General features: G+C 44.0%; 1 protein-coding gene across 1 annotated transcript in view; it reads left to right on the forward strand.

The window, feature by feature from the left end:
* Positions 1 to 24,865, forward strand: part of KIAA2012 (KIAA2012 ortholog) — a 128,760-nt gene that overhangs the window by 33,629 nt on the left and 70,266 nt on the right. Inside the window, exons 10-12 of the mRNA XM_055573114.1 lie at positions 606 to 776; positions 13,365 to 13,433; positions 23,351 to 23,427. Coding sequence (XP_055429089.1) covers positions 606 to 776; positions 13,365 to 13,433; positions 23,351 to 23,427 — 317 coding nt within the window. The remainder of the gene's footprint in view (positions 1 to 605; positions 777 to 13,364; positions 13,434 to 23,350; positions 23,428 to 24,865) is intronic.

Below are 24,865 nucleotides of genomic sequence, written 5' to 3' on the forward strand. Positions count from 1 at the left end.
ACAAGGTCTCAATCACTTTTAGATTACTGGGTTTCACCCTCCCTAAAGTAGTCCCTGCTGACTTTAAGAAGGAATAAAAGAGAGAAAGATGGAGGCCAGGATGTGCTTTGTGGAGTGTTATCATCCATGCTGTTACCCTCTACCATCTGGAAGGGGCTGCTGTGTGCTTTATGACCCAGAGGAGCCATGTGATCACTGGCCTGCTTAGGAAAATTGCTTTGTGGTTGGAACTCTGTAACCAATAGTCCCATGAGCTTGAAGGCTGGGTCTCCCCAGTTAGGGAAGGACCTTGCAGCCTCCCTTGCCTTTCTTCTATCTCAGGAGTCCATCAGCAGGACAAGAATAAGAACAACCACTGTTCGGCTTCTCCCAGTTCTTAGAGGTTCCCCCAAGGAAGGGCCAAAAGTAATCCCGCCTTGCCTATAGGAGATACCTGGCCTCTGCTCCTTAGCAGGGCTGGAAAAAAGAGAGACCAATGTAAGAATATGGGGAATAACCAATTCTAGACACCAGGAGCCATCACTTGAAGAGTTAGCAAAAAGGTTACCTCTGCTTCTTGCTGTTCCTGATTCTTACTCATGCTTTTTCTCCTTTTGCTTTTGAAGAGGATGTTGCTCCGCCCCAGAAGGGGACCTCATCACCATCCCTGAGGAAAGGAAAGGAAAGTCCAGAGAGCCAGAGAGGCCCAGACAGCCCCAGGACATCAGGCTGCAGCAGCCCCACAGGCCCCGCACGTGAGAGACCAGCTGGGGGGGCACTTCCAGCAGCAGGACAAGGTAATCACTCCTGGGGTAGATGCACCCCTTTGGCTTGTCTGTGACTCTGGGCTCATTTTAATCATCTTCCAGGGCCACACATAAGCTGTCTGAAAGCCACCCCACTGAAGAAGGGAAATCAGCAGTGTTTCCGACCATGTCAGTGGGATTAACGCTCACCATGCTTATTCCTCAAGAGTCAGTCCATGTTTTTAAAAAGGGTTTTCTGCACCAGCTCACACTGCCAAGCTGTTCTGTGCTTCCCTCCCTCCTGGCAGCACCCGTGATGACGCGGCTCCCTGCGCTCATCACAGAGACTCCCTACTGGGTTTACGGGGCATTCTCCACGCCTAGCCATAACCCTGCCTCTGGGGGACCTGGCTAAGGGGAAGAGTCCCAAGGTAGGAATCACCCTCCCCAGCCCAGGGCAGGGCCTGAGGCCTGTGAACAGAGAGGACTCCAGATCTCTTCTGAAGGGTGAGGCAGGCAGGACCACACCCTCGGTGCTTTAGCCCCACTCGGAGTTCTCATCCTTAAGAGCCGACAGCTCAGGGGGAGACAGCGCAGTGACAGCTTCTGTGGGGGCAGCGCACAAAGCAAAAATTGCTTAGAGTCCAAATCACCCCTGAAAATCCCTTAGGGAGGGTCCGAGCTGGAGACCTACGAACCCACAAACTTCTAGAAAGTGCAGCCCAACCAGCTGTTCCTCCCTCATCAGAGGATGGGCAACTTTCTCAGGTTGAGCAGCAGATGAAGGAGATGGAGTGTGTTTGGTGAAGAAAATGCCTCTGTTAACAGTAGAGCCTCACCTGGGGCTTCTAGAAGCTCACATTCAGAGAGGAACATGGCAACTGAGAGCCACCAAGAAACAACAGGCACCGCCACTTTCGTCCCATCCCACACTCACTCAGGGACAGACGCCTCGCTGTTCAAACCCTGCTCGCTCTCGCTCCGCCTGCCTCAAACCCAGCGTGTATATTTGAAGCCTTGTGAGCATAAATTCAATACATGGATCAATAACCCCATTATGTGTTTGCATCTTCTCTGTTTAAGGCTGAAATGGTCAAAATCAAATCCTATCTCCCCCTCCTCCACCTCTTTTCTTTCACCAAAGAAACTTCCCAACTGTTTCAAGGTGGAACCTTTTTCTTACAATTCCCTCCCTTTTATATTTGCAGGGCAATGATGCTCTCTTAATTTGGAGCTAATTACCTAAACTTTAGGTACCATAATGTCACCACCAAGGGTATTCCTACGAGGTTTCATTACCCAGGACAAATCACACCAAACACACAGACAGACAGACACACACACACACCCCTAATTGGACACCCTTACAAAAGGAGAATCTGATTAGAATAAACAACAGGGCCGTGACTATGAGAGAAGTGTAGCCTGAAGCCTCAAGTGCATAGGTTGAGTATGTGTAAATGAATGTGTGTACAAGGTCACATGTGTGTCTGAGGGCATGTGTGTGCTTATATAGCTATGTGAGTGCATGTATGTACTTGTGTGCTCACGTGTATATGTGTGATTAAGCAGGCATGCATGTTTGCCTGTGCTTGTGTTGCTGTGCGTCCCTGTCCGTGCATACACACCTGCGTGTGTGTGCATGTGTGCTATGTGCATGGGTACATGTGCATGCACACCTCGGTGTAAGTGTGTGTGAGTGTGTGTTCCCATGTGTGTCAGGCCTCAGTGTATGTGTATAAACACACACTTGTAAGCGTCCACTGTGATTGATTGCCAGCTCTTCTCCTGACCCCTTTGCCTTGGAAATGGGGAAAGTCAAGTCATAGAAACATCTTCAGTCTTTCTAGGCAACGGGGAGAAGTACAGTTTTCTCCTCCTCCCTGGCCCGAGCCCCTGGAGTCACTAAGAGTGGCAGCACTTGACCGTCAGGGCACAGCTATGCTGCTGAGTAGGGCACAAAGGCACCAGGCAGAGCAGGAAGCAGAGGCTGGAGTCTCTCAGACCTGCGCCGAGGCTCTGGGCTGCACACGTGCTTGAAGGACGTGGCTCCATTTCCTTCGCACAAGATGCCCCCGCCAGCCTCACCTTGTCCCTGCAGGGATGCCTGAAACCAGAGGACCCCCTCTTTTCTAGACCTTCACGGAAGCCATGGCATAGGCAAGTGGCAGCCCCACCCCATTCATCCCACACTGACTTTAGACAATGGGGCCCAAACATGGCGCAGCTCTGGAGAACCCCAGGAGGGAGAGGGCAGCTCTGCACCCCGGCGAGCTCCTGAGCACACCCACCAGCAGCTCCCCGCCGGGGAAAGCAGGCCACATTCGGCCTCCCTCCCCTGCTCTAGTGCTAACACTCATTGCCGGTGCCTGTGCTTATTTTCAAGAAAAATCTGGAGACCCTACATCGGGACACTTCTTGCAAGGTCCAGGTGGAGAAAACATCTGCCTGTCCCTCCCAGGGCCCACCCACACCCAGGAGCTTCTGTCAGGGGAAGGTAAGATGAGACAGCCCAGGTCAGCCCTGTTTCCTTGGGGGAAGATTCTACCTGCAGCTTCCAAAACTTCCCAGCAGCAGAGACATCATTAAAAACAGACGCAAGTCAGCCAGTTTCTCTCCTCTCGCTGACACAGAGGTGCTTCTGTAGTTCAGACACAATAACCCAATGTTTGCTTAACAAGTTTGCTCTTGCATCAGGAGAGAGACGTTCCTGTGGAATGGCTCGGAGGAGGCCTAATGTGCTGTGCTGATGCCTCGATGAGGATGATAAAGCCCTCTTGGTATTTGCCCAAACTAAACACCATCTTTTCTCTTCTTTCCAACCACCCTCCAGAGGTGGAGGTGGCTAATTGGTAATCCAATCAGGTCTCCTTGTTATGAGCGTTGGTTCACTGCTGCAAATCATCTGGCTCCTGACAGATAGCAAGGCAGTTTCCAAAAACCCTTCTGGCAATGTTCACTTTTTGGAAAAGGGATGTTGGCTCTGAGCAATAACCATCTTGCAAAGGAGGGAAAAAAAATGAAGTCAGAGGGTGATGAGTGTCAACCACCCAGGAACCCTGATGATATGTATGCATGAGTCGTACAGCCATCAGGCCTCTTGATGAGGAAGATTAAAATCTGCACTTGTTTCATGGGTGATGTCATGACTGCATCAATAAAAAGAGCATGGACTCAGAGCCAGGAGATTCGAGTAACCCTGGCTGGTCCTCTGTATTTTCAGATGACTTTGGGTCCAGTCCTTCCTTGTGTCCAAGGCTCCTCATCCCATTGAAATAAGGAGATGAACTCTGCCACCTGCAGCTATTGATTATTACTTCATTTTATGTGTTGTGTCTGTTGCTGTGGAAGTAGCCACTTAGTATTAATACATGGATTTCTAGAAACAAGAATGCATTCATTCCAAATTCAGCATTTAAGAACTTCCATCACCACTTAGTCTGTCGCATGATATAAGCATAAAAATAACTTGGTTCTGAACTAAAGGAAGCAGGAGTTAGACAGGTGGAGGCCAGGGTCAGTGCCACCCAGCTGGTACAACAGCTGGAACGCAAACACGATTCTGTTCATCTGCTGCACATTTGTCCACTCTCTTCCAAGAGAAATAGCCCTCCTTCGGGCAGAGCAAAAGCCAGAAGCAAAAGGGAACATCTTCAAGTTACATATTTAAGTGTGTTGTCGCATTGTCAATATCGTGTTTCAGTCGTTTTGGTGTCCCTGGCACTCAGCGCAGTCCCTCACACCAGTGTCTCAGGGTCACAGCAAATGTTTACTGAAAAAGTCTTTCGATGATTGCCACACAAAAGAAAGAAAGAGAGAGAGAAATGAAGTCTATGCTGAATGAATCAAGACTTGCTCTGAGCACTAACCATCTCACATAAGGAAAAAAAAAATTTACTATCTTGTCCTACTCCCCTGAACAATGTATGTAATCCTACTTGCCTCTCAAACCTCCAGACATCCACTGTGAGCTAGATAGATAATGAACAAATGGATCATCAGTCCATCAGTCAGTCAGTCCCTGGCCTCTCCCTACTCTCTATCCTATCCTCCAAATACTGCAGGCTGGTGGACCTGCAGTCTTGATGGTGACTGGGTAGGGCCCAGGGTGGTGGACGAAACCCTTAAACCCACATTTCCCACAAGCGCCCGTAGAACAGGTCCAGCTCTCTAAGAGTCTCTGCTAATGGGAAAGCCTTGTTTTGTTTTGAAAAGCAGTATACTGGAAAAAAATTTCAATTCCTGCAAAGGATTTGCTCCAACCACACCAAATTCTTTGCAGCTGTTTGTTCACATTCATCTTGATCACCATCCCCATCCCACTCTTCCAATCTCACCTCCCACTATATTCAGGCCCACCCTTTTCTCATCTGTCCAGTGACTCAAACATTCAGTCTCCCTTCTCTTGTCTCCCAGCCTTGCCTAAACTGCCCTCAAATATTTAGAATCGTTTTAAGTTCCAGGGGAAGGCTCATCATTTCTGGGATATCGTCCTAAATAAATCCTCCTCAACTCACTGAACTGCCCCAGGGTAGCCTCAGTCCATTTCTCTCTCTCAACCCCACTTTTTTGATTACTGCATTTATCTACATCTGTTTTTCCTTTGAGCTCCCAAATATATTATAAGAGTCCTAGAGAACTTCTTATCTTTATCATATGTCCAAGAAATGTGTGTTGATTGACGCAATACCCCAGGTGCCACAAAGGAAAGTTTTTGGAGATCATAGTTGTCGTTTTTTAATTTAAAAAAAAAAAAAAAAACCTTGGGTAAAAGTGGGAATATGATCTGTCTGATCTTTCTGAAACTTTCAGACTCTGTCAACATCTATTTGGAAATAAATTCTTAAGCAATTAGATCATGATATCTTGCTTTCAGATAGCATAGGGAAATGAGTATAAACCTTCAGAAGAAGGAAAAAAAAAGATGTGAAGACTTGAGCTGGAATTTGACCCTCTTGGTCATGTTGAGATGTTGCTACACTTAGAAAATTCAAAGGCTTAAGAAAGGAAATTTTAACTTGGAAGGATACAAGTCAAAACATTGGCTATTCACTTCAAGTTGCTTATCCTTGATTCAAATCCTTCATTTATTCCCCTAGTCACAATGCCAGCAATAGAAGTTTTCTTTCAGAAGATCTTTAATTGAGTTCTTTACTGCAAGAAGTTCAAGGATCTCTGTGCCCATGATTCAGTATGGGACTCCAAGCCCCATGCAAATTTAAATTCTTCATCTCTTTCAGAGTTTTCAGTTAATACTTTCTCTTGTCCTAAATGGATTTTCACCTCCAAATCATGTCTTGGTTTTTGGTCATTTAATTAGCATCTTTCTGTCTTGCAGCTCTTTCTTGGTGTGGTGTTTTTAAAATATGTCTACAAATTCTTTGACACTTGTTTCTTCAAAGGGGGGAGCCCAATTTTCCTCCCTTTGAGTGTGGGCTGGACATAGAGTCTCATTTCTGATAAACTGAAGTAATGGTGTGTGACTTCTGAGACATGAGAGGAGATGGTCATGCCCAAGTGAAACTTCCAGATGACTATATCCGTGGTTGACACTGTACTGAAGCCTCACAAGAGACTGTACCAGAATCACAGCCTAAGAGTTTCCCAGATTCTCATAGCAACTGTGTGAGATATAATAAAGGCTTACTATATCACTACATATAGTAAGTCACTAGATTTGGGGATAATTTGTTTTCATAATAGATTATGTACTGGTGCCATTTCCTAATGGTCTGCAATTTAGTAAACAGAAAGAAGGGTCCAAGAATATCCCAGTTACTCTCAAAACACTGATTATTTGAAGGCAAACATATGCAAAGTGGTTGACTTTCTCTGTGTTCTCCCCATTTGTCCTTTGTGATAAGGTTGGTTGTAGGGACTCATGGATAAAAGGATCCTTCCACATTGGTGGGATATTTGACAAAATATGCTTTTCCCTGAGTAGCCTATCTCTTAGCAGCTGTTGCTTTAGCAAAGATGCCTGGAGATTTGAATGGAGAAGTCCATTAGATGAGACAGCATGAAGAAGAAGAAAGAACTCGGGACTAAACGTCCACAGTCTTGGGTTTTATTCGCAGCTCTATCACCTTGATTTCTGTGATCATTGCAAATGAATTCACTGCTTTGGCACTCAGCTTCTCTGTATGGAAAAAGAGGGACTGGAATTCAATCCAGTTCTTCCAGTGTATGTCCCATAGAAATTCAAGTCCTCAGAAGGTTAGCAGGCATTCTGTTTTTTAAAAAAAATTCTAAGACTAAATAAGTTGGAAACCAGTGGGCCAAAGTGAAGCAGATTCCTCCCTGCCAGAGCCTCTACTATGTTAATATGGGTTATGGCTCCTCAAGATGAGAATATGCAGTGTTTCCCAAACTTATTTGACCATTGAATTCTTTCTTGTTTGAGTAAAGTGTCATGCACATCTAACTAGTTTTTGAAACACACTTTGGAAAATGCTAAACTGATGATTTCTAAGGTTCTTTCCAGCTATAATGCTGTATGTTAGTAAATAACCCCATTTCCCAAGAAGACTCTCTGCATAAAGGAGTTCTGTTGTCTAAATCCTGAAGCAGGATATCAGCTATTCAATAATTCATGCTTGTTCTTGTTTTCATTTCCCAAACCTCAGTTCTGAATCTACAATCCTTCCATCTCCCTGTAAAAAGGAAGGTGGAGGAAACCTGGGTGGTGATAAGGCCCTTTTGCCCAGTCAGTGTTTGTTAATAAGCAGTCATGTTGGTGGATTTAGCAGATCTCAGATGTTGAAATAAGGAAAATGTGGTTGGATATGGTCATTTGGCACCCAACAGTTCCTTCCAGGGCACCTTCCTGTACTCCGGAGGCTGGCAGGCTGAAAACCACATTTCCCAGATAACCTTTGCAGTGAGGGAGGCTGAATGCAAATGTGTATGTGTGTGTTAATCGCTCAGTCATGTCTGAATCTTTGCAACTCCATGGAATGTAGCTCACCAGGCTCCTCTGTCCATGGAATTCTCCAGACAAAAATACTAGAGTGGGTTGCCATTCCCTTCTGCAGGGAATCTTCCTGACCCAGGGATCAAACCCAGGTCTCCCACATTTCAGGCTGATTGTTTACTATCTGAGCCACCAGGGAAGCCCTGAATACAAATTAGGTTCTGCCAAATAGATGCACTTGCATGAGGCTTGAAGGGCAGAAATGAGGTAGAGGCACTTTGGCTACTTAATGCCGGCAAGCCAGCTGGTGAAGACTTGGTATCAAGAGGCAGCTGCTGCAGCAATTTTGGAAACACCAAGTTTTCTGTAGCAGCTCCGTTTCCTCTTAAAATACTTTGGTCGTTTCTGTTCTCTACTGAGTCCTGACCCATATACTCTCCTCCCCTTGCAGAAATCATGGGCAGTTCCCAGGAGGCCAGGTGTGGGGCTAATTTGGGTCTATCCCATGGACCACAGGGCAGTGATCACTGGGTTTGTTAGGACTTCAGAGCGAAGCGGAGTTCCTTCCCTTACCGCAGTGAACCCAGCACAGCCTCAGCAGCCCACGCTGGACGGTGCTCTGCTGGCCACCTGCAGAGAGCCACTGAAAACCTCTGGGCGGTCTCCTCTCCTTTGACAGAAACCTCTCATGCTTTCTCTGAGTACAAAGACTCCCCTCCCTCGTATTTGGCTGAAAATGTGATATTATCACCACTTTATGCCTTCCAGAGAAGAAAAATATTAAAAATAACAGTTCTTTCTGAATCTGCTGGAAATTCTCTTTTTTAAGAAGAAATTCAATATGAAGTGTTGAAGAATACTTAATTCCTCTTTATTTTTTGCATATGTACTTATATTTTTCTTTCAGAGCCTGCGAGGCTGTAAATTCTACTCCCCTCACAATTTTTCATAGAACCTTAGGGTTGCGAGGGACTGTAGGCATCATGTTCATCAGCGTGTAAGTAGGGGATGCATTTTATCAAACAGATTTTTCTGGGGATACCTACAGATAAAACAGAAGCAGAGCTGCCTGGTTAAAGTGAGGATGGCCTGACTGTGTGCCCACCCCCTCAACTTCTTCAGAGCCCAGCTAATTCTTTCCCTCCTAAAATGATTCCTGGCTGTGGGGTCTGTGCAGAGTCACTAGAACTATGAGACCACAGTTGAAAACTCATTTTATGGAAGGGAAACTGAGGCCCAGAGAGGTATGGTGACTTGCTCAAAGTCACACAGATTCTATGTGACAAATCTAAGATTCAAGCCCAGATCTTCCTGCAACAACTTAGGCCAAAGATCTTCTCCTTAAAACTTATTGCCTCTAGTTTCTAGGCTTTAAGGAGTAGCTGAAGTCCCATCTTCATTGCACCACCTCACCTGACCATCGAAGCCCACACTGACTGCTGCTATCTTAGGTTCTGCTAATTCTTACTACCTGGGTCTCTCACCAGGCATTCCCTCACTTTTTTATCTTTTTTACTCTTTTTCTTCATTCTCCTCTGAGATTTAAAATTCCTGTAGATATATCCCCCACATCTACTTCTGAATACACCAGAGAACACCATAGGTACTCCCAGAACACTATCCATAAATATTGATTGAAACTGTGAGTAGCAAAGATTTTATCTGTTTCCCAATATATATTTTTCCATTATTCCTATTATTTCTAGAATCTCCTACCATGAAGTTGGCTTCCCTGGTGGCTCAGATAGTAAAACATCTGCCTACAATGTGGGAGACCCAGGTTCGATCCCTGGGTTGGGAAGATCCCCTGGAGAAGGAAATGGCAACCCACTCCAACACCCTTGCCTGGAAAATTCATGGACAGAGGAGCCTGGTAAAGTTGGACACGACTGAGTGAATTCACTTCACTTTCACCATGAAGTTTAATTGAACACATGGCTGCCTGGTTAGAAATTATATTTCCCAGCCTTCTTTGCAGCCAGGTATGACAGGTGTGGCTGATGAAATGTGAACAGAAGTAATGTGTACAACTTCTGAGTCATCTCCTTAAAAAGAAACCACTGCCCTCCTCCTTCTCTTCCTCCTCTTTCTTCCTCTTCTTTCCCCTTGGACTTGGTTGTTGTGATGAAGTAACTTCAAACACGTGGAAAAGGGCAGTGCTCTAGGGGATGATGAAGCCAAAAGATATAAGGAACCACGATGCCCAGATAACTTTGTGGAGCAGCACCACCCCAGTCTACCCACCTCCCTCAGGACTCTTACCTGAAAAAAAAGAAAAATGTTTATCTTGTTGAACCTCTTTGTTACAGCAGCTTGTGTGTGTGCTCAGTCATGTCCTAATCTTTGCAACCCCATGGACTATAGCCCGCCAGGCTCATCCATCCATGGAATTTCCCAGGCAAGCATACTGGAGTGGGTTGCCATTTGCTCCTCCCAGGGATCTTCCCAACCAGGGATCGAACCAATGTCTCTTGCATCTCCTGCATTGGCAGGCAGATTCTTTACCACTGTGCCACCTGGGGAGCCTACAGCAGTTCACCACGTTCCTTAATATAATGCAACTATGACAATACCTGCCATCCTAGTTTGCTTTGCTTTGTGATAACCAAACCAGATCATACATACAGTACATATTGTAAAATATTAAGTAAAATTTCAATATAAAATGTCATTGGACCTAAAACAGAAAAGACACATTACATTGTGCCTGACTCCTCTATCAGTGGACAGGATGCCTACCATGTACAAGGGATGGAAAAGGATGTTAATACCAAGAGCAGACATCCTCAGGCATCTATGTCATCTCATTCCATCATCCCAATAATCCAATGAAGGGAGTATTTTCATTCACATCACAGGTGAGGAAACTGAAACACAAGGTTAACTCCCTTGTGCACATTAATCGCCCCTGGGGAACAGCTCAGCATAATTGTTCCCAGGTCCGTCTGTTCCAGAAACGGTGCTCTTCTCTTTCCACTGCCCAGGGCTTAGCACCAGACCCTGTGGCTGCTGCCTTCAAAGACCTCACAGCCCACATGAAAACAGATTCACAAGCAACTGACTCTCCCACAAGGCAGAATGAGGTGAGCATTGTCACAGAGGCCAGAATGCAGGGGCCTTGGTGGAAGGTGTGATGGATTCTAACCTGGGGGATGAGAAAGGATTTTTGCAGAGGAATTCCCATTTGCACTGACCTTTAAGAAACTGGTAGAAGTAGATAAACAAAGAAGAAAGACATGACCCAGCGAGGGACCAGCATGAACCAAAGAGATAGGAAAGCCGAGTCCATGCGGGAAATGATGAGTGGCCTGTAAGAAGGCCCTGTGGGGCAGGGGACATGGGGCTGAAAGGTAGACCAAGACCAGACCAGCCTTGTGCACCAGAAAAGAACTGAAATTCTGCTTTTTAGGCAACAAGAAACCACAGATGCCTGAGGAGGGATGTCAGGAACAGGCGTGCCAGCAGCAGGCAGGAGAAAAGGCCAAGTGCTCAGACGACTACAGAACCATCCAGACAGCAGCTGCCAGGGGCCTGGATGGCAGGCAGTGGGCAGACATAGCAGATGTAGCAAGGCGACGGCCCCCAGGGCCACCAGCCGCTTGTGGGGAGGGTCACTGGCACATTGAATCTGAGCAGCCAGTGACAAGCCTGTGTGTAGAGTCTCTTCACAAAATTGGCTACAATTCTCATCTCCCACGTGGCACTAGTGGTAAAATACCTGCCTGCTAATTCAGGAGACTTCAAAGACTTGGATTTGATCCCCAGGTTGGGAAGAGCCCCTGGAGGAGGGCATGGCAACCCACTCCAGTACTCTTGCCTGGAGAATCCCCTTGGACAGAGAAGCCTAGTGAGAGACAAGTCCATGGGGTCGCAGAGTCAGACACGACTGAAGTGACTTAGCACATCCTCATCTCCAATTTTCTACTCAAACTACCATTTTCTGTTTTCACTTTCAGTTAAAAGGATTATTTTGGGGTTTGGGGGGATGTACATGCATCTTGTGTGCTATAATTAAGGTAAAACAAAAATCAAGACCTTGGAGCCCGAGTCCCCCCCACAGGGGCACACACAGGACCACAGTCCTTCCCCGTGTGGCCCTCAGTTCCCACAGCTCCCTTGATTTAAAGTCAAACTCCCACCAACACGCACAAAAAATAAATTCCACAGTAAAAATAAACTGCATCTCCGCTTGTCATGCACCGTGGCTGTTTTCAGGCATGTGTGCTCTTGGGGAACTGGTTGAGCATCCCTACAGAAGGCTGTGGTAAATAACAAGAGTTCTAAGGAAAGCCCTGATCGCAGATTCCCTGGAGCTGTGAGGAGGAAGGGGCAAACCATGATGGAGAGTGTTTGTATAACCCTCCTGCACCCTCTCACCCTGACACACATTGAGCTTTCTCTTTCATGATTGTTTTAGCCTCTTTTTCCCTTCCAACCACCGACCACTCAATTCTTTGAGGGAAAATTAACATTCATTATGCAATTTATCTCTCTCCTTTTAATCCAGCATGCCTGTCTCCAAGGTCCCTACTCAATAATTAATGTTTGTTCTCATTTCCCATTCTCCAGAGCATCTATTCTTGAACTGTAGGGTCAACAATTAACACTAATTATGGCTTTTTCTCTCTCTAGTGTTGCCTCTCAGAATCCCAAGTTGCCCTGCTCAGCCTAGGATATGTGTATGCTTGTGGCTGCGTGCGTGCAATGACGGGGTGGGAAAGCGCCAAGGAGCAGGCTTTTCCAAGCCCCACCATGGTTTAGCAAATCAGCAAAACCAAACATTCTTTTCTGGCAGTGTCTCTGGTATATGTATTATCAGTAATGAGACGATGAAGCATATAAATACAAACATGTATAGGGAAATGAGTGGGGGCGGGGGAGTTAGATAGGTCTCAAAATCTTTTTCAGATGTATTTGATTCTCTATGACCTTCTTCCTCCCTATTTTCTATCTTTCTGATATCTCACACCTTTGTCTCTCTGACAAACAGACACACACACACACATACTTCTCATTAAAAGACCCGTTTCAGATCCACTCAGCTGATCTCCTTGCTATCTGTTACCTCTCCCCTAACTGCCTTTCTCTGGCCTGTTATCCTAACCCTCTTCAGCCATTATTTTAACTAGTTTTCATTTTGACTGACAAGGGCAGCTAGGAGAATATTTCTCATCCAGAGTGACTCTGAAGAGTTTGCAAAAAAAATTCATCAGGGCTGTACAAAAGCCTGTCTGTCTTTCTGGCTGGGATCAGATGGGCTAGAAGCCCTCCTGTCTCCCTGGTCCAACCCTTGAATTTGGCTACAGCTGGAGGCGGGGGCTCCCCACGCTTGTCTGTCATCCCCCTGTCGCTGTCCGCACTGGGGCCCTCATGGCACATCTGCTGTTCAGATCTGGGCATCTCCTCACAGCGGGTGTCAGGAGTTAACTGTTTCATGTTCTTGTTCTGTCGCAGGTTCGCCTCTCCGAATTTACACGTCACAGTATCTACGGGATTTCACCCTCAACACCTCAAATAAGAATATTATTATTTCTTCCATGCTTTTTAAATTCTAGATCAGCCTTCCCTCAATGATGGCATGTAAGGGTTTTCAAAACTATTTAATTCATTAGGAGACCTAGGCATCAAGCCATCCCACTGTGTTTTCCCCCGCCTTGGGGTAAGGAAAATAGCTTTTTTGCAAGACTTTTTTCATAGACTCAGGTAAAACCCTTATTGTTTTTCAGCCTATGAATCTGTCAGTTCAAATGCCAGCCACGGAGAGGAGGAATCTAGTATTCAACATCTATTAAAAGGTAAGATTTCCCCCTAAAGAGTCACTTCTGCTTCTCCTCTGGGTTATTGGACTCATATACATTTTATTTCATACCCAGACCTCCAGAAGCACACAGTTTCTCCCCAAATATAGCAGTAAGTAGGAAATAAGATTCCTTTCATAGAAAGTCTGAGAAATACAGCATCCTCTAGAGTTACTCATGGGCAGTCCTGTTGCTGTGGTATGAGTGTAAATATTAGGAGAGAAGAAAAGTCAGACCAAATGCCTGTGCTGAGCTGGCTCCCAAAGGAGAATTTGCACACATGTCCTGTGGGTTTTGCAGACCAAACGCTGCACAGTTCACATTATAATGAGGTGAGTATTGCCTCCCAGGGTTGGGCATGGTTCAAATTTCACATCCACAAACTAAAAAACTATCCGGAAAAGGTTCTCGGGCTTGTGTTCTAAATGCAGGAGTGAGGTCAGTTCTGCCTCTTCCATGCTTACTTTTCCATTTCGTTTCCCCCATGGAGAAATAAGCAAAAACTGGAAGTATAGGTTTGACTTTGAAGCTCATCTTCCAGCTGCTGCGACTGTTGCTTCTGCTTCAAACCAGGGGGAAGGATGATTATGTAAAGATTTTTCTCTCACTCCTAAAAATAGTCTTTGATTAATAGAGAAATGTGTGTGGTCTTCCTCACTGCTTATTTTGGGACAGGCAGGCATGAATCCTGCATGAGAGACCTGCTATAGCAACAGGAAGCGAGGCCACAGACAGAGGGCTGGAGCCAGATGGGTGGAGGGCACTGGTTTTGCTAGAGACGGCAAAATTCAAAGGACAAAAGCACTGTCACATGCTTGCCAATGTCAAAATCTGTAAGCAGAGGAACACCAGAGAGCCCGGCATTGGTCCTCTCGCCATTCTCCTTGGGGGGACATCCTGATCATGGTGGGAAGAGTGCCGAGGCCAGTTGTGTTCATTCTCACTTGTTGGGCTGGAACTGGGCCAAAGAAGCTCTTCATAGGAGCCCTCCAGGGAAGGATGAGGACGATGAAGATGAGAACTACCATCGCTATCTGTCTTCCACACGCCAAACACTGTGATGAATGTTCCACATTCATTAGATCACATCATCATCATAGCAATGATCAGAGGTAATTTCTATCATTGTCCTCACTTTTCATCTAAGACAAGGTGGCTCAGAGAGGTGAAGTGACTAGCTGAAGGCCATACAGCTAACTGGTGAAGCTGGGATCTGAACCACAGGAACCTGTATTTTTAAGACTATGCATGGTTAGTGGTGATGTCAGGCTAAACACGCATGTTTCCTAGACTTACAGAGAACAGACTTGTGCTTGCCAAGGGGGAGCAGGGGTGGGGAAGAAGGATTGGGAGTTTGGGATTAGCAGAGGGAAACTATTGTATAGACAGTGGATAAACAACAAGGTCCTACCGTATAGCACAGGGTACTATATTCAATATTCTGTGAGAAACCATAATAGAAAAGAATATTGTGTTTATATACATATATAAACACATATATAATCACTTTATTGTAAGGTGGAAATTAACACAACATTGTAAATCAACTATACTTAAATAAAATGTAAAATAGAATAGACAGGTATGTGTCTGCCTAACATACAAGAGCTTAGGAAGTTCCTGACTTAATAATGACTCACACTAATAAATGATTTCTGTTGCACATCCTTTTCACCTTTCAATGACCCTTACTCAGCATCAGACACTTTTTTGTGGATAACACCAAAAATGATTTACAACTTTTAGAGATATAGAAAGAAGTTGAAACAAAGTCAGAACAGTTTAGGAGAACCAAACTCCCAAGATAGATTATCAAGCCAGATAAGCCTGTTTACAGGGTAGCTCTCCAGATCAAAAATATTCTTCCTAATATGGCCGAAAATGGTACAGTTTCACTTCACTCTGTTAAAATCTCACTAATAATAGATTCACTTTGAATTCTGAAGTAGTCTCTTAAAAGGTTGATACTTCTGAGAAGCTTACAGTCATTCACACTTTAGTAAAAATGTGTTTAATCGGGTAACTGTCCTCTCACAACCTGGTAAGAACAGCTGCCCTGAGGGACTAAAAATTCTGATGGGATGGAAACAAAGTTGGAGAATTTGGGAATAAGTGGAGCTTTAAGAGTTGAAATATTCCTGGTAGCTGTGGTACATTGGAGGGCTTGGATGAACAGGAAAATATTAGCTAAATGGAAAAAGAGATTCAAAAAGAAAAGTATAGGAAGGGAAATGGTAAAGTGCCAAAGACAAACCTGAGCTATTTCAGAACAGCCCCGTGGCAAGCTTTGTATCCAGGGGAAGGAAAGAAAACTTTTAATTCCTTCTCTTTTCTATTCCTAGTAACTGAAAGACCTTAGGCTAATGCAAATCTCTCTCTCATTTCCAAGCTTTTGAACACACTGTTCCCTTTGCCTGGAGCATAATTCCTCATCTCCTTCAGTCCTCTGACATTTGTTTAATTGTGGCAAAATACACAGGAAATAAAATTTGCCATCTTAACAATTTTTAAGTGTACACTTCAGTAGTGTTCGGTAGATTCACATTGTTGTGTAACCAGTCTCCAGAACTCTTTTTATCTTGCAAAACTGCAAGTCTATCCCCGTTAAATGACAACTCCCATTCCGATGGGACTACCCATAGAAGCATAGAGTACCTGCTTCGGGGCTTAGAGTAGAGGAAACTTATTTGTTCCCTTGATTTGCTCAAAGACCTTAACAAAAAATTCTTACATCTCTTTAAGCCTAACACTCCCCATTTGTTTTTAAGAAAATGGATGTAACACTACTCTGAAAATACCAGATACCCGCTGGGATTGAGTTTTAAAGAGCAATTTAAAACATCTATTCATCGGAATCTATAGAGCTTTAACGACTTTTTGTTTTCTTGGCCGTTTGGTTTTAAGGAATAGTTTTTATGGTAATTGTGCCACATATAGATGTAGTTTTGATGTGTTTGTGGGAGAAGGTAAGCTCCACGTCCTTCTTTTCTGCCATCTAGATCTCTGCCCCAAGGAATATTTTCAGATAAAAATGATAGGATTTTTAAAAATTATATAGATGACAGACTTTAGGTATTTGTGTACTTGAAGGACAGTTTTGACTATTTGCAAATGACTTCAGAAGTCAGGGACACATACAATCTATCATTTTACAGAGGTAAGAAGTCAAATTATAGGTATGGCCAGGCTAGGAGATAGAAGCTAGTGAGTACACTAAAACAATCTCAGCCTTGTGGTCTATATTCATTGTAACATCTGCAGGAGCTCTTGGGAAGTTAATTTTTTTAAAAGAAGAACACTAAAAAAATAAATAAATAAATAAAAGAAGAACACTGTTTGCTTGTTTGGGGCTGTATTGGGTCTTCGTTGCTGCCCACAGGCTTTCTCTAGTTGCAATGAGCTGGGGTTACTCTTCCTTGTGGTACACAGGCTTCTCATTGAGTGGCTTCTTTTGTTGCCAAGCACATCTTCTAGGCTTCAGTAGTTGTAGCACATAGGCTTTAGTTGGGGTTCTCAGGCTCTAGAGCACAGGCTCAATAATTGTGGTACATGGGCTTAGTTGCTCTGGGGCATGTGAAATCTTTCGAGACAAGGAATCGAACCTGTGTCCCCTACATTGGCAGGTGAATTTTTATCCACTATACCACCAGGGAAGTAAGTTCTTGATTTTTTTTAACGGCCCTAAAAAGTATACCAACTGCTGTGACTGGTAATGGAATTAAGAGAAAGTGAAGTGGTCTAACAATTTGAGGATTCTCTGCCAAAAAATAGTTTTATAAATCATTCAAATCCTATATATCTATCAACTCATTAAGAGTCTGAAGAGCTCCCCCTCTTTCTTCATTTTTAGTTTAGCTTTACTGGGGATGTGATACACACTAGGAGTATTCACAAATCTAAGGATTCTTGGAATGCTCAGGAAGTGTACTTTCTATAGTGCAGGATCCACTGTCCATTAAGTGTATGACATGCATGAGGGATCAGGGCCTTGCTCAAGCAGTGAAGTCATGCTTAGCACAATGCACTTTAAGGCTGGTATGGATTTCAAGATGTCTCGGTGTGTGTGTGTGTCTGTGTGTGTGTGTGTGTGTGTGTGTGTGTGTATCAGCTGTAATAAAGTTAAGAATATTAAGTTTTGTCCTGTCAGAGTGATTAAAAAATGATAACTTTTATTAACTAATAATCCATAAATACTGTTTTCTGTTCCATTACTCTCCAGACATTTGTGTTACCTTCTCATAAAAAGGACGATAAAGAAGTATGAGGTCTTCTTAGGGATTTTTTTTCTCCTGGTTTCTCTCTTGCTTCCTTCACACATCTCCCTATGGCCTGAGGATTTACATTTGCTGTCATCTTCATTCCTAGAAATCCCTCACTTGAAAATTAATGAAGACACCAGCATCAGAACATGTCCAATGGAAAGAATTAGTGCATCTGTTTTACGGGACACATAAAGATTGCTCATTCATTCATCCAACAAACACTGATAGACCATCTACTAATGCCAAATAATGTGCTGGGCATAAGAGTTGAGAGAGAAAGTCCATGCCTTAAAGTCATCCAGACTAGTGGAGTGTGCTGAGAGCACATGGGGAGTACATACTAACTCAGTCTGGGGGTTAAGAAGGCTGAGTTTCTAAGGATATAGATAGGAACTAGCTATATCAAAGATGAAAGAATGCTCCAGGAAAAGGGACCATAAGAAGGTTAGAAAGCATGGTGGCATGGGAGAAATGTAAGTAGCTCGTAGTGCCTGGACCTCAGGGTACATTTAAGAGAGGAAGTGGTGAGAAATGCAGCTGGTTGGGTAGACAGGAGCAGATCAGAAAGGCTCATAGGTAGCAACTAAGAAATTTCTCCTAAAGGCTGTGAGATCCTGTTTACACACAAACTGACATAACCAGGTTTTTATTTTAGAGAAATGACTCTCCCAACTATGTAGACAATGGATTGAGCAGGGTAAGACCAGAGATCTACACTTGCTTGACAGCAAGTGTCCAAGGACAGTATTTTCCGCAGAATATTGAACCGAATTGATTGGTCACTCTGTATGTAGCTCCACCTTCAGCCTCTTCTTTGAATTCCCTTCTTCCATGCCATCTTCTACCACAAGTATCCTTATTAGTCATATGATGTATGTCAATTGGAGAATTTCTAGTGTAGTTGATATTTTATTGCTACACAACTTGAATTTCAATTTGCCTTCCATCTGGGGCTTGGTAAACTGCCATGCACCTTTGGACCTCTCCATAAAAAGTAATTTATGAACGTTTGAGAGAAGTTGGTATTCCCAAAGCTAGACTCTTGAGACTGAGTTAGCCTTGGTCTAAGAAGATATAAGTAAGTAAAAAAAGTTATTTCAAATTGGAAGAAAAATAATGTCCTTGCATTTAACTAGACATTTCCATATTTAAACCCAGACTGACTCATATCTTCTACATCTGTCTACTTGGCTCCTTTAATAGAGCTCCCTGGGGTACATCTTTAGGCTGGAGACTTTCACAGGTCTTAAGCAACTGTTTGATATGCCCATCTCATCCTCCTCCTCATCCAGGAAGATTTAAAGTGAAAACGTATAGCATAAACAAGACCTTAAATCTTGTTCCAAGAATTTGCTAATGACAATACCAAAAGGCCATCTTGGGTCTTGATCTCCTGCATTAAACAAACAGGTTCAAGATTTATTATAACACAACAAAAGCTCTACAGGTCATAGGCATCTTGAGTCATATCATAGAAAATAAAGTATTTTTAGATACTATTCTTAAGGAAAGGTCAGCAAGGCTATGTAAAGGGGCCAGTATTATCCTTCCTTTTATGGTTTTGTTTCTACTGGAAAGAATTTTTTTTTAACAATCTGGAATTTGCCTTTGCATTTTTCATTTTTGACCAAAAACACAAAACCATGAAGGTATGAAGGCTAACTCTTAAGCCTCCTCCCACTGGTTTCTGCTGCAAGTCCACATGCAAAGCTGTGGGAAGGCAAAAGTACTTTCTGAGATCTATTTGGCATTGGATCAGATCAGATCAGTCACTCAGTCGTGTCCGACTCTTTGCCACCCCATGAATCGCAGCACGCCAGGCCTCCCTGTCCATCACCAACTCCCGGAGTTCACTCAGACTCATGTCCATCAAGTCAGTGATGCCATCCAGCCATCTCATCCTCTGTCGTCCCCTTCTCCTCTTGCCCCCAATCCCTCCCAGCATCAGAGTCTTTTCCAATGAGTCAACTCTTCGCATGGGATGGCCAAAGTACTGGAGTTTCAGCTTTAGCATCATTCCTTCCAAAGAAATCCCAGGGCTGATCTCCTTCAGAATGGACTGTTTGGATCTCCTTGCAGTCCAAGGGACTCTCAAGAGTCTTCTCCAACACCACAGCTCAAAAGCATCAATTCTTCCACACTCAGCCTTCTTCACAGTCCAACTCTCACATCCATACATGACCACAGGAAAAACCATAGCCTTGACTAGACAAACCTTTGTTGGCAAAGTAATGTCTCTGCTTTTCAATATGCTATCTAGTTTGGTCATAACTTTCCTTCCAAGGAGTAACCATCTTCTACTTTCATGGCTGCAATCACCATCTGCAGTGATTTTGGAGCCCAGAAAAATAAAGTCTGACACTGTTTCCACTGTTTCCCCATCTATTTCCCATGAAGTGATGGGACCGGATGCCATGATCTTGGTACATCCCCTCAATGATGAACCACTGCAAGTTATGGGGGCAGTTCCGTGAATGAACATTAGCGGTCAAAGGGAACTCACGCCTCAGGAACAGCATGGTGGAAAAAGACGCTATGCATAATTTAAGAGGCTCCTGCCAGCACTTTTGATAGCTCCTGCCCTTGTATCCACCAAGCATTTGACCCCTTTGGAGCCTGCAGGTCTGACATTCTCTCACAAGAACTGACACACAACTGGGAAGGAATCAGGTGGCCCACTCTGCCTGATAAGGCGACTTTCAGTCTCTATTTTGATATCAGATGAGCATCCTATACCAAGAGAAATAAGTATTCTGAAACAATCAGAATAAATATAGCCATGTTTCATTTTTATTTAAAACAATAAACAACAACTTGGGAATTAAACATGGCCAGCATAGGTTGAGAAGGCAATGGCAACCCACTCCAGTACTCTTGCCTGGAAAATCCCAAGGACAGAGGAGCCTGGTGGGCTGCAGTCCATAGGGTCGCTAAGAGTCGGACATGACTGAGCAAGTTCACTCTCACTTTTCACTTTCATGAATTGGAGAAGGAAATGGTAACCCACTCCAGTGTTCTTGCCTGGAGAATCCCAGGGATGCTGGAGCCTGGTGGGCTGACGTCTATGGGGTCGCACAGAGTAGGACACGACTGAAGCAACTTAGCAGCAGCAACATAGGTTGAACAGCAACAACAATAACATAGATTGAAATTGAAGGAAATTTTTAATTTATTTTTATTTGTAATTGAAGGATAATTGCTTTACAATATGGTGTTGGTTTCTGCCATACATCAACATGAATCAGGCCTAGGTATACGTAGATCCAGGGCTTCCCAGTAAAGAACCCACTTGCCAATACAGTAGACATAAGAGACGTGAGTTGGATCCCTGGGTTGGGAAGGTCCCCTGGAGGAGGGCATGGCAACCCACTCCAGTATGCTTGCATAGAGCATCCCCATGAACAGAGAAGGCTGGCAGGCTATCGTTCATAAGGTTGCAAAGAGTCGGACATGACTGAGCAACTAACGCTTTCACTCACTTTCATCTGTTTTACCTATGGTAGCGTATAGTATATATTTCCATTCTACTCTCGAAATTGAGGGAAATTTTAAGGCACCTATATTGCATGCTAGTATCAGATGCTGTTTACTGCTTTTCAAGTTTTGAGTGCTTGCTGAAGGATCCCATGATTTGAAGAAGGCAAAAGAGGTTTGGCATGAGACCCCACCTAGAAAGGGTCATCTCTGAAATTGCCCGATTATCTGGCAGGAATGCTATCTCCTTGCTAAAAGCCTGCCACTAGATTAATGCTAGCATTTGAAAATCTACTTGGGCCCAATGGCAGGCAGCAGGGGAAGGATGTGTTTTTTATTTATCTCTTTAGTGGCAGAAATGGTCACCACAAAAGACTCTGAGCCCCCAGTTTCAGGCAGGCCTGAAAGTTGTGTAGTGTGTGGTCTGTGAATGTACACACCAGCTCAGGAATAATGGGAAAAAACTGTGCCTGTATTCACACCCAGCTGCCTGCGATGGTTGATGGGTTAGTCAGTTTCTTCAGCTTGATAAGAGGGGCAGATCCTGCCACATGGTTCAGAGAGGAAGTGTTACCACCCCCATTGCTCTATCTCCCAGGAATGCAATTTGAGTTGTGTCTCCTCCTTGACAGCTTGGACCTCAGTAAATTACCAGGGTCTTGACCCAAGAGATGGAGAAGTCTTAAGCAATTTTTCAGTCTCCTATCTAAAAACGTGTTTACATTTCTTGAACTCTGGCTGACTGATTCATTCTCCTGGTGTTGCAAGAACTTTCCTTATGCATTAGAATTTATAAGTTTCTTTTCTAAGAGACTCATGGTTCCTTCCAAGCCACGGTCAAGTGAACCTCATCGCAACGCAATTTTGTTGGGCTGGATTTGTCCAGAGGATGGATCACGGCCAAACAGCTGTGATGTGGCAAGATCAAGTGAGGCTAACAGGAGGAGGTGTGAGGTGGAGGGGAAAAGTAGGAGATACTAAGTCAGGAGGTCTGGGTTCAAGTTCTGGTCTTGTGCTCTTTCAAGGTATGGCCTTGAGCCAATCCCATGAAATCACTCTCTGGGCCTCAGTTTCCCTAGTTATCTCAAATAACAAATGTTTTCAATCTGTGCAGAAGCCATTTTCCAGCAAGATAGAACAGCTGAGAAACAACAGAAAAGGGAAAGGGAAAGTCAGCCCACAAAGAAAGAATAGAGGCTTCAGGTCAAAGAGGCAAAGATGCAGAATTGCACATGGCCAGACTCGTCACATAACTACTTAGGAGTAGCAAGTATGTAAAGAACTTTGTGTTGGACACTAGTCCAGTACAAGAGACTAAAATCCTTTTCAGAGGAGCCATGCACTTAGCTGAATCTGTTCCTCAAATAAACATTCCTTTACAGACATGAAATTTACTTTCTTAGGGGAAAAAAAGAAAAACAAAATAAATCCTATCCTCTAGCTGCATGAAGTTTGAGTCTAGCAGTCTTGGACTCAAATCCTTACTCAAAACCTCACTAGTTGCACACCCTTGGGTAGATTACTTTCTCTTTTGAGCCTCAGCCTCCACACCTATAGCAAGTATGACAGCACGGCCATGGAGGGGAGTCGTGAAGGTTACACGCCAGCCCATGCGGTTGTCCATATGTGCCTGCTTCTGGGTGAGCGGCAAGATTTCTGTTAGTCCCCTCCCACCAGCCCCGTTTTGACCCTCGCCTTTGTTTGCTTGTGTTTCCACCTCTCCTATTGCCCCTCCACATAATGAGGAAAAGGGAAGGCTCTGATCTCTCTATCTGGAAGGTTGCAGAAGCATTTTCCTACTTCAGTGAAGTCGGATCATACAAAATTTATATTCAACAGTATCAGCAGATTTTTTTCCATCAATATTTCCTTTTTAATTTCAGCTTTATCTGAATTTTAGTAGCACCAAGAATTTACTTTTGTTCTTTTAAAGAGCAACCAAAACAAGAAAAATAGAATTTGAATATAAGGTCTATAACACTTTGTTAAATGGAGCATTTAGACTGTGCCTATAGAGGTTACATGTGTTATTTGGTAAGTAAATATGAATGCCATAAGCATGTGTGTGTTTATAGTCTTACACATATGAACTAGGTGTGTAGGTGTATGGTATATATAAAAATTCATGAGACCTATATCTGACAACCTTGACCCTTTACTCTCTGATTTTCATCATAGTAAATGCTGAATCCAGAACAGATCTTCATATGAATCTTAATGAGACCTCACCTTTGACTCAAAAGCCAGAGAATCAGGTACAGTATTGATTCTGCATGAGCAAGTGACTGGTAGTCGGGACTTTGAGGTTCTTGTCCCTGCTTGCTATGTGACCCTGGGTGAGATTCTTCACCTCTCTGGGCCTCATTTGCTTCATCACTTAAATGAGACAAGTAGACTATAAAATCACAGAGGTTCCTTAACTCATAGACTTGGAATGTCTTAACTCAACTTGGCCTGTTTTGTCTGGCTCTTCATAAGCGCGAATAAGCTGAAGAGGCCTTTCCCTGACTTCTGCAAAGTCAAAAGGGAACAGGGAAACACAGAAAGGCATCCTCCATGGAGGCAGTGGGGACTAAGACTTTGTGCCAATGGACCCGTTTTTTTCCTACTCTATTTCTCATTCCTAATGGGGAGAGAAAAAATAGCAACTAAGAAAAAAATGCAAGGAGACTGTGAAGAAAGGAGAAAAATGCTTTATCTGGGTGGATTAAGAATACTTATTAGTGGGACTTCCCTGGTGGTCCAGTGGCTAAGACTCTGAGCTCCCAGTGCAGGGGGCCCAGGTTCGATCCCTGGTCAGGGAGCTAGATCCCACATGCTACAACTAAGACCCAGAGCAGCCAAATAAATAAATAAAATTAAAAAAAAAAAAAAAAAGAAAGAAAGAATACTTACTAGTGATTTGAGGACATATGTTCACAAATATTTATAAATTGGTTCCTTAAAATGAAAGATTTGAAGCTGGCACTGCCTTGAGATTCACTCTAGAGAGACAACTCAGGGTATTTCCTAGAGCTTTGGGGGCCTCAGCAGACGCAGCACAGCACGGGGCTCTCCCTGCTGAGTGACAGCGGTGGTGGGAGTGAGGAGGTGGGGCCAGGCGGGTGCTGGTGGTTGAGAGATGACCCAACATGGCCTCTATTTCTCCCTTATCTCCAACTTCCTGGCTTTCTCCTCTTCCCTCACACTCATTAAAAAACAGTAATAATAAAAGTAGCTTTGTTTCCCTGTGTGTGCCTAGTTGGTTCTGAGGAAGGACCTGAACTCTCGCTGTTAGGACCCCAGGCCTGGGTCAGGCCTCCCCTGAGCTGAAACACAACTGAGTCGACCCTTCCTGCTACTGAGGAGCCACACAACCAACATTTGCATTTTTTTTAATGTGCCTGTTTTGAAGATACCCTTTATATGGAATGTGAAAGGTTTTCTTCTTCAAGAGAGGCTGTGACAGAGGAAAATATACTGTATTTCAATAATTCCACAACTCCAGAGGCCTTGCAAATACCTCATGTACTCCAAATTCACACAGCCCTGTCGTTATATTCCAGGAGACCTCATATCCCCTGCAATAAGAGTGGCTCAGCCACATCAAATTAAATCCTAGACTGAATTATTAACCTTGCAGCCAGAAAGAGGAACACCAGACCCAGGGTCTTCAACTCTAATCCTGGGTTTCCCCTGTAAGGCTCTGGCAAA

The sequence above is a fragment of the Bubalus kerabau genome, chromosome 3 (genome assembly GCF_029407905.1).
Source record: "Bubalus kerabau isolate K-KA32 ecotype Philippines breed swamp buffalo chromosome 3, PCC_UOA_SB_1v2, whole genome shotgun sequence".
Classification (NCBI taxonomy): domain Eukaryota; kingdom Metazoa; phylum Chordata; class Mammalia; order Artiodactyla; family Bovidae; genus Bubalus; species Bubalus kerabau.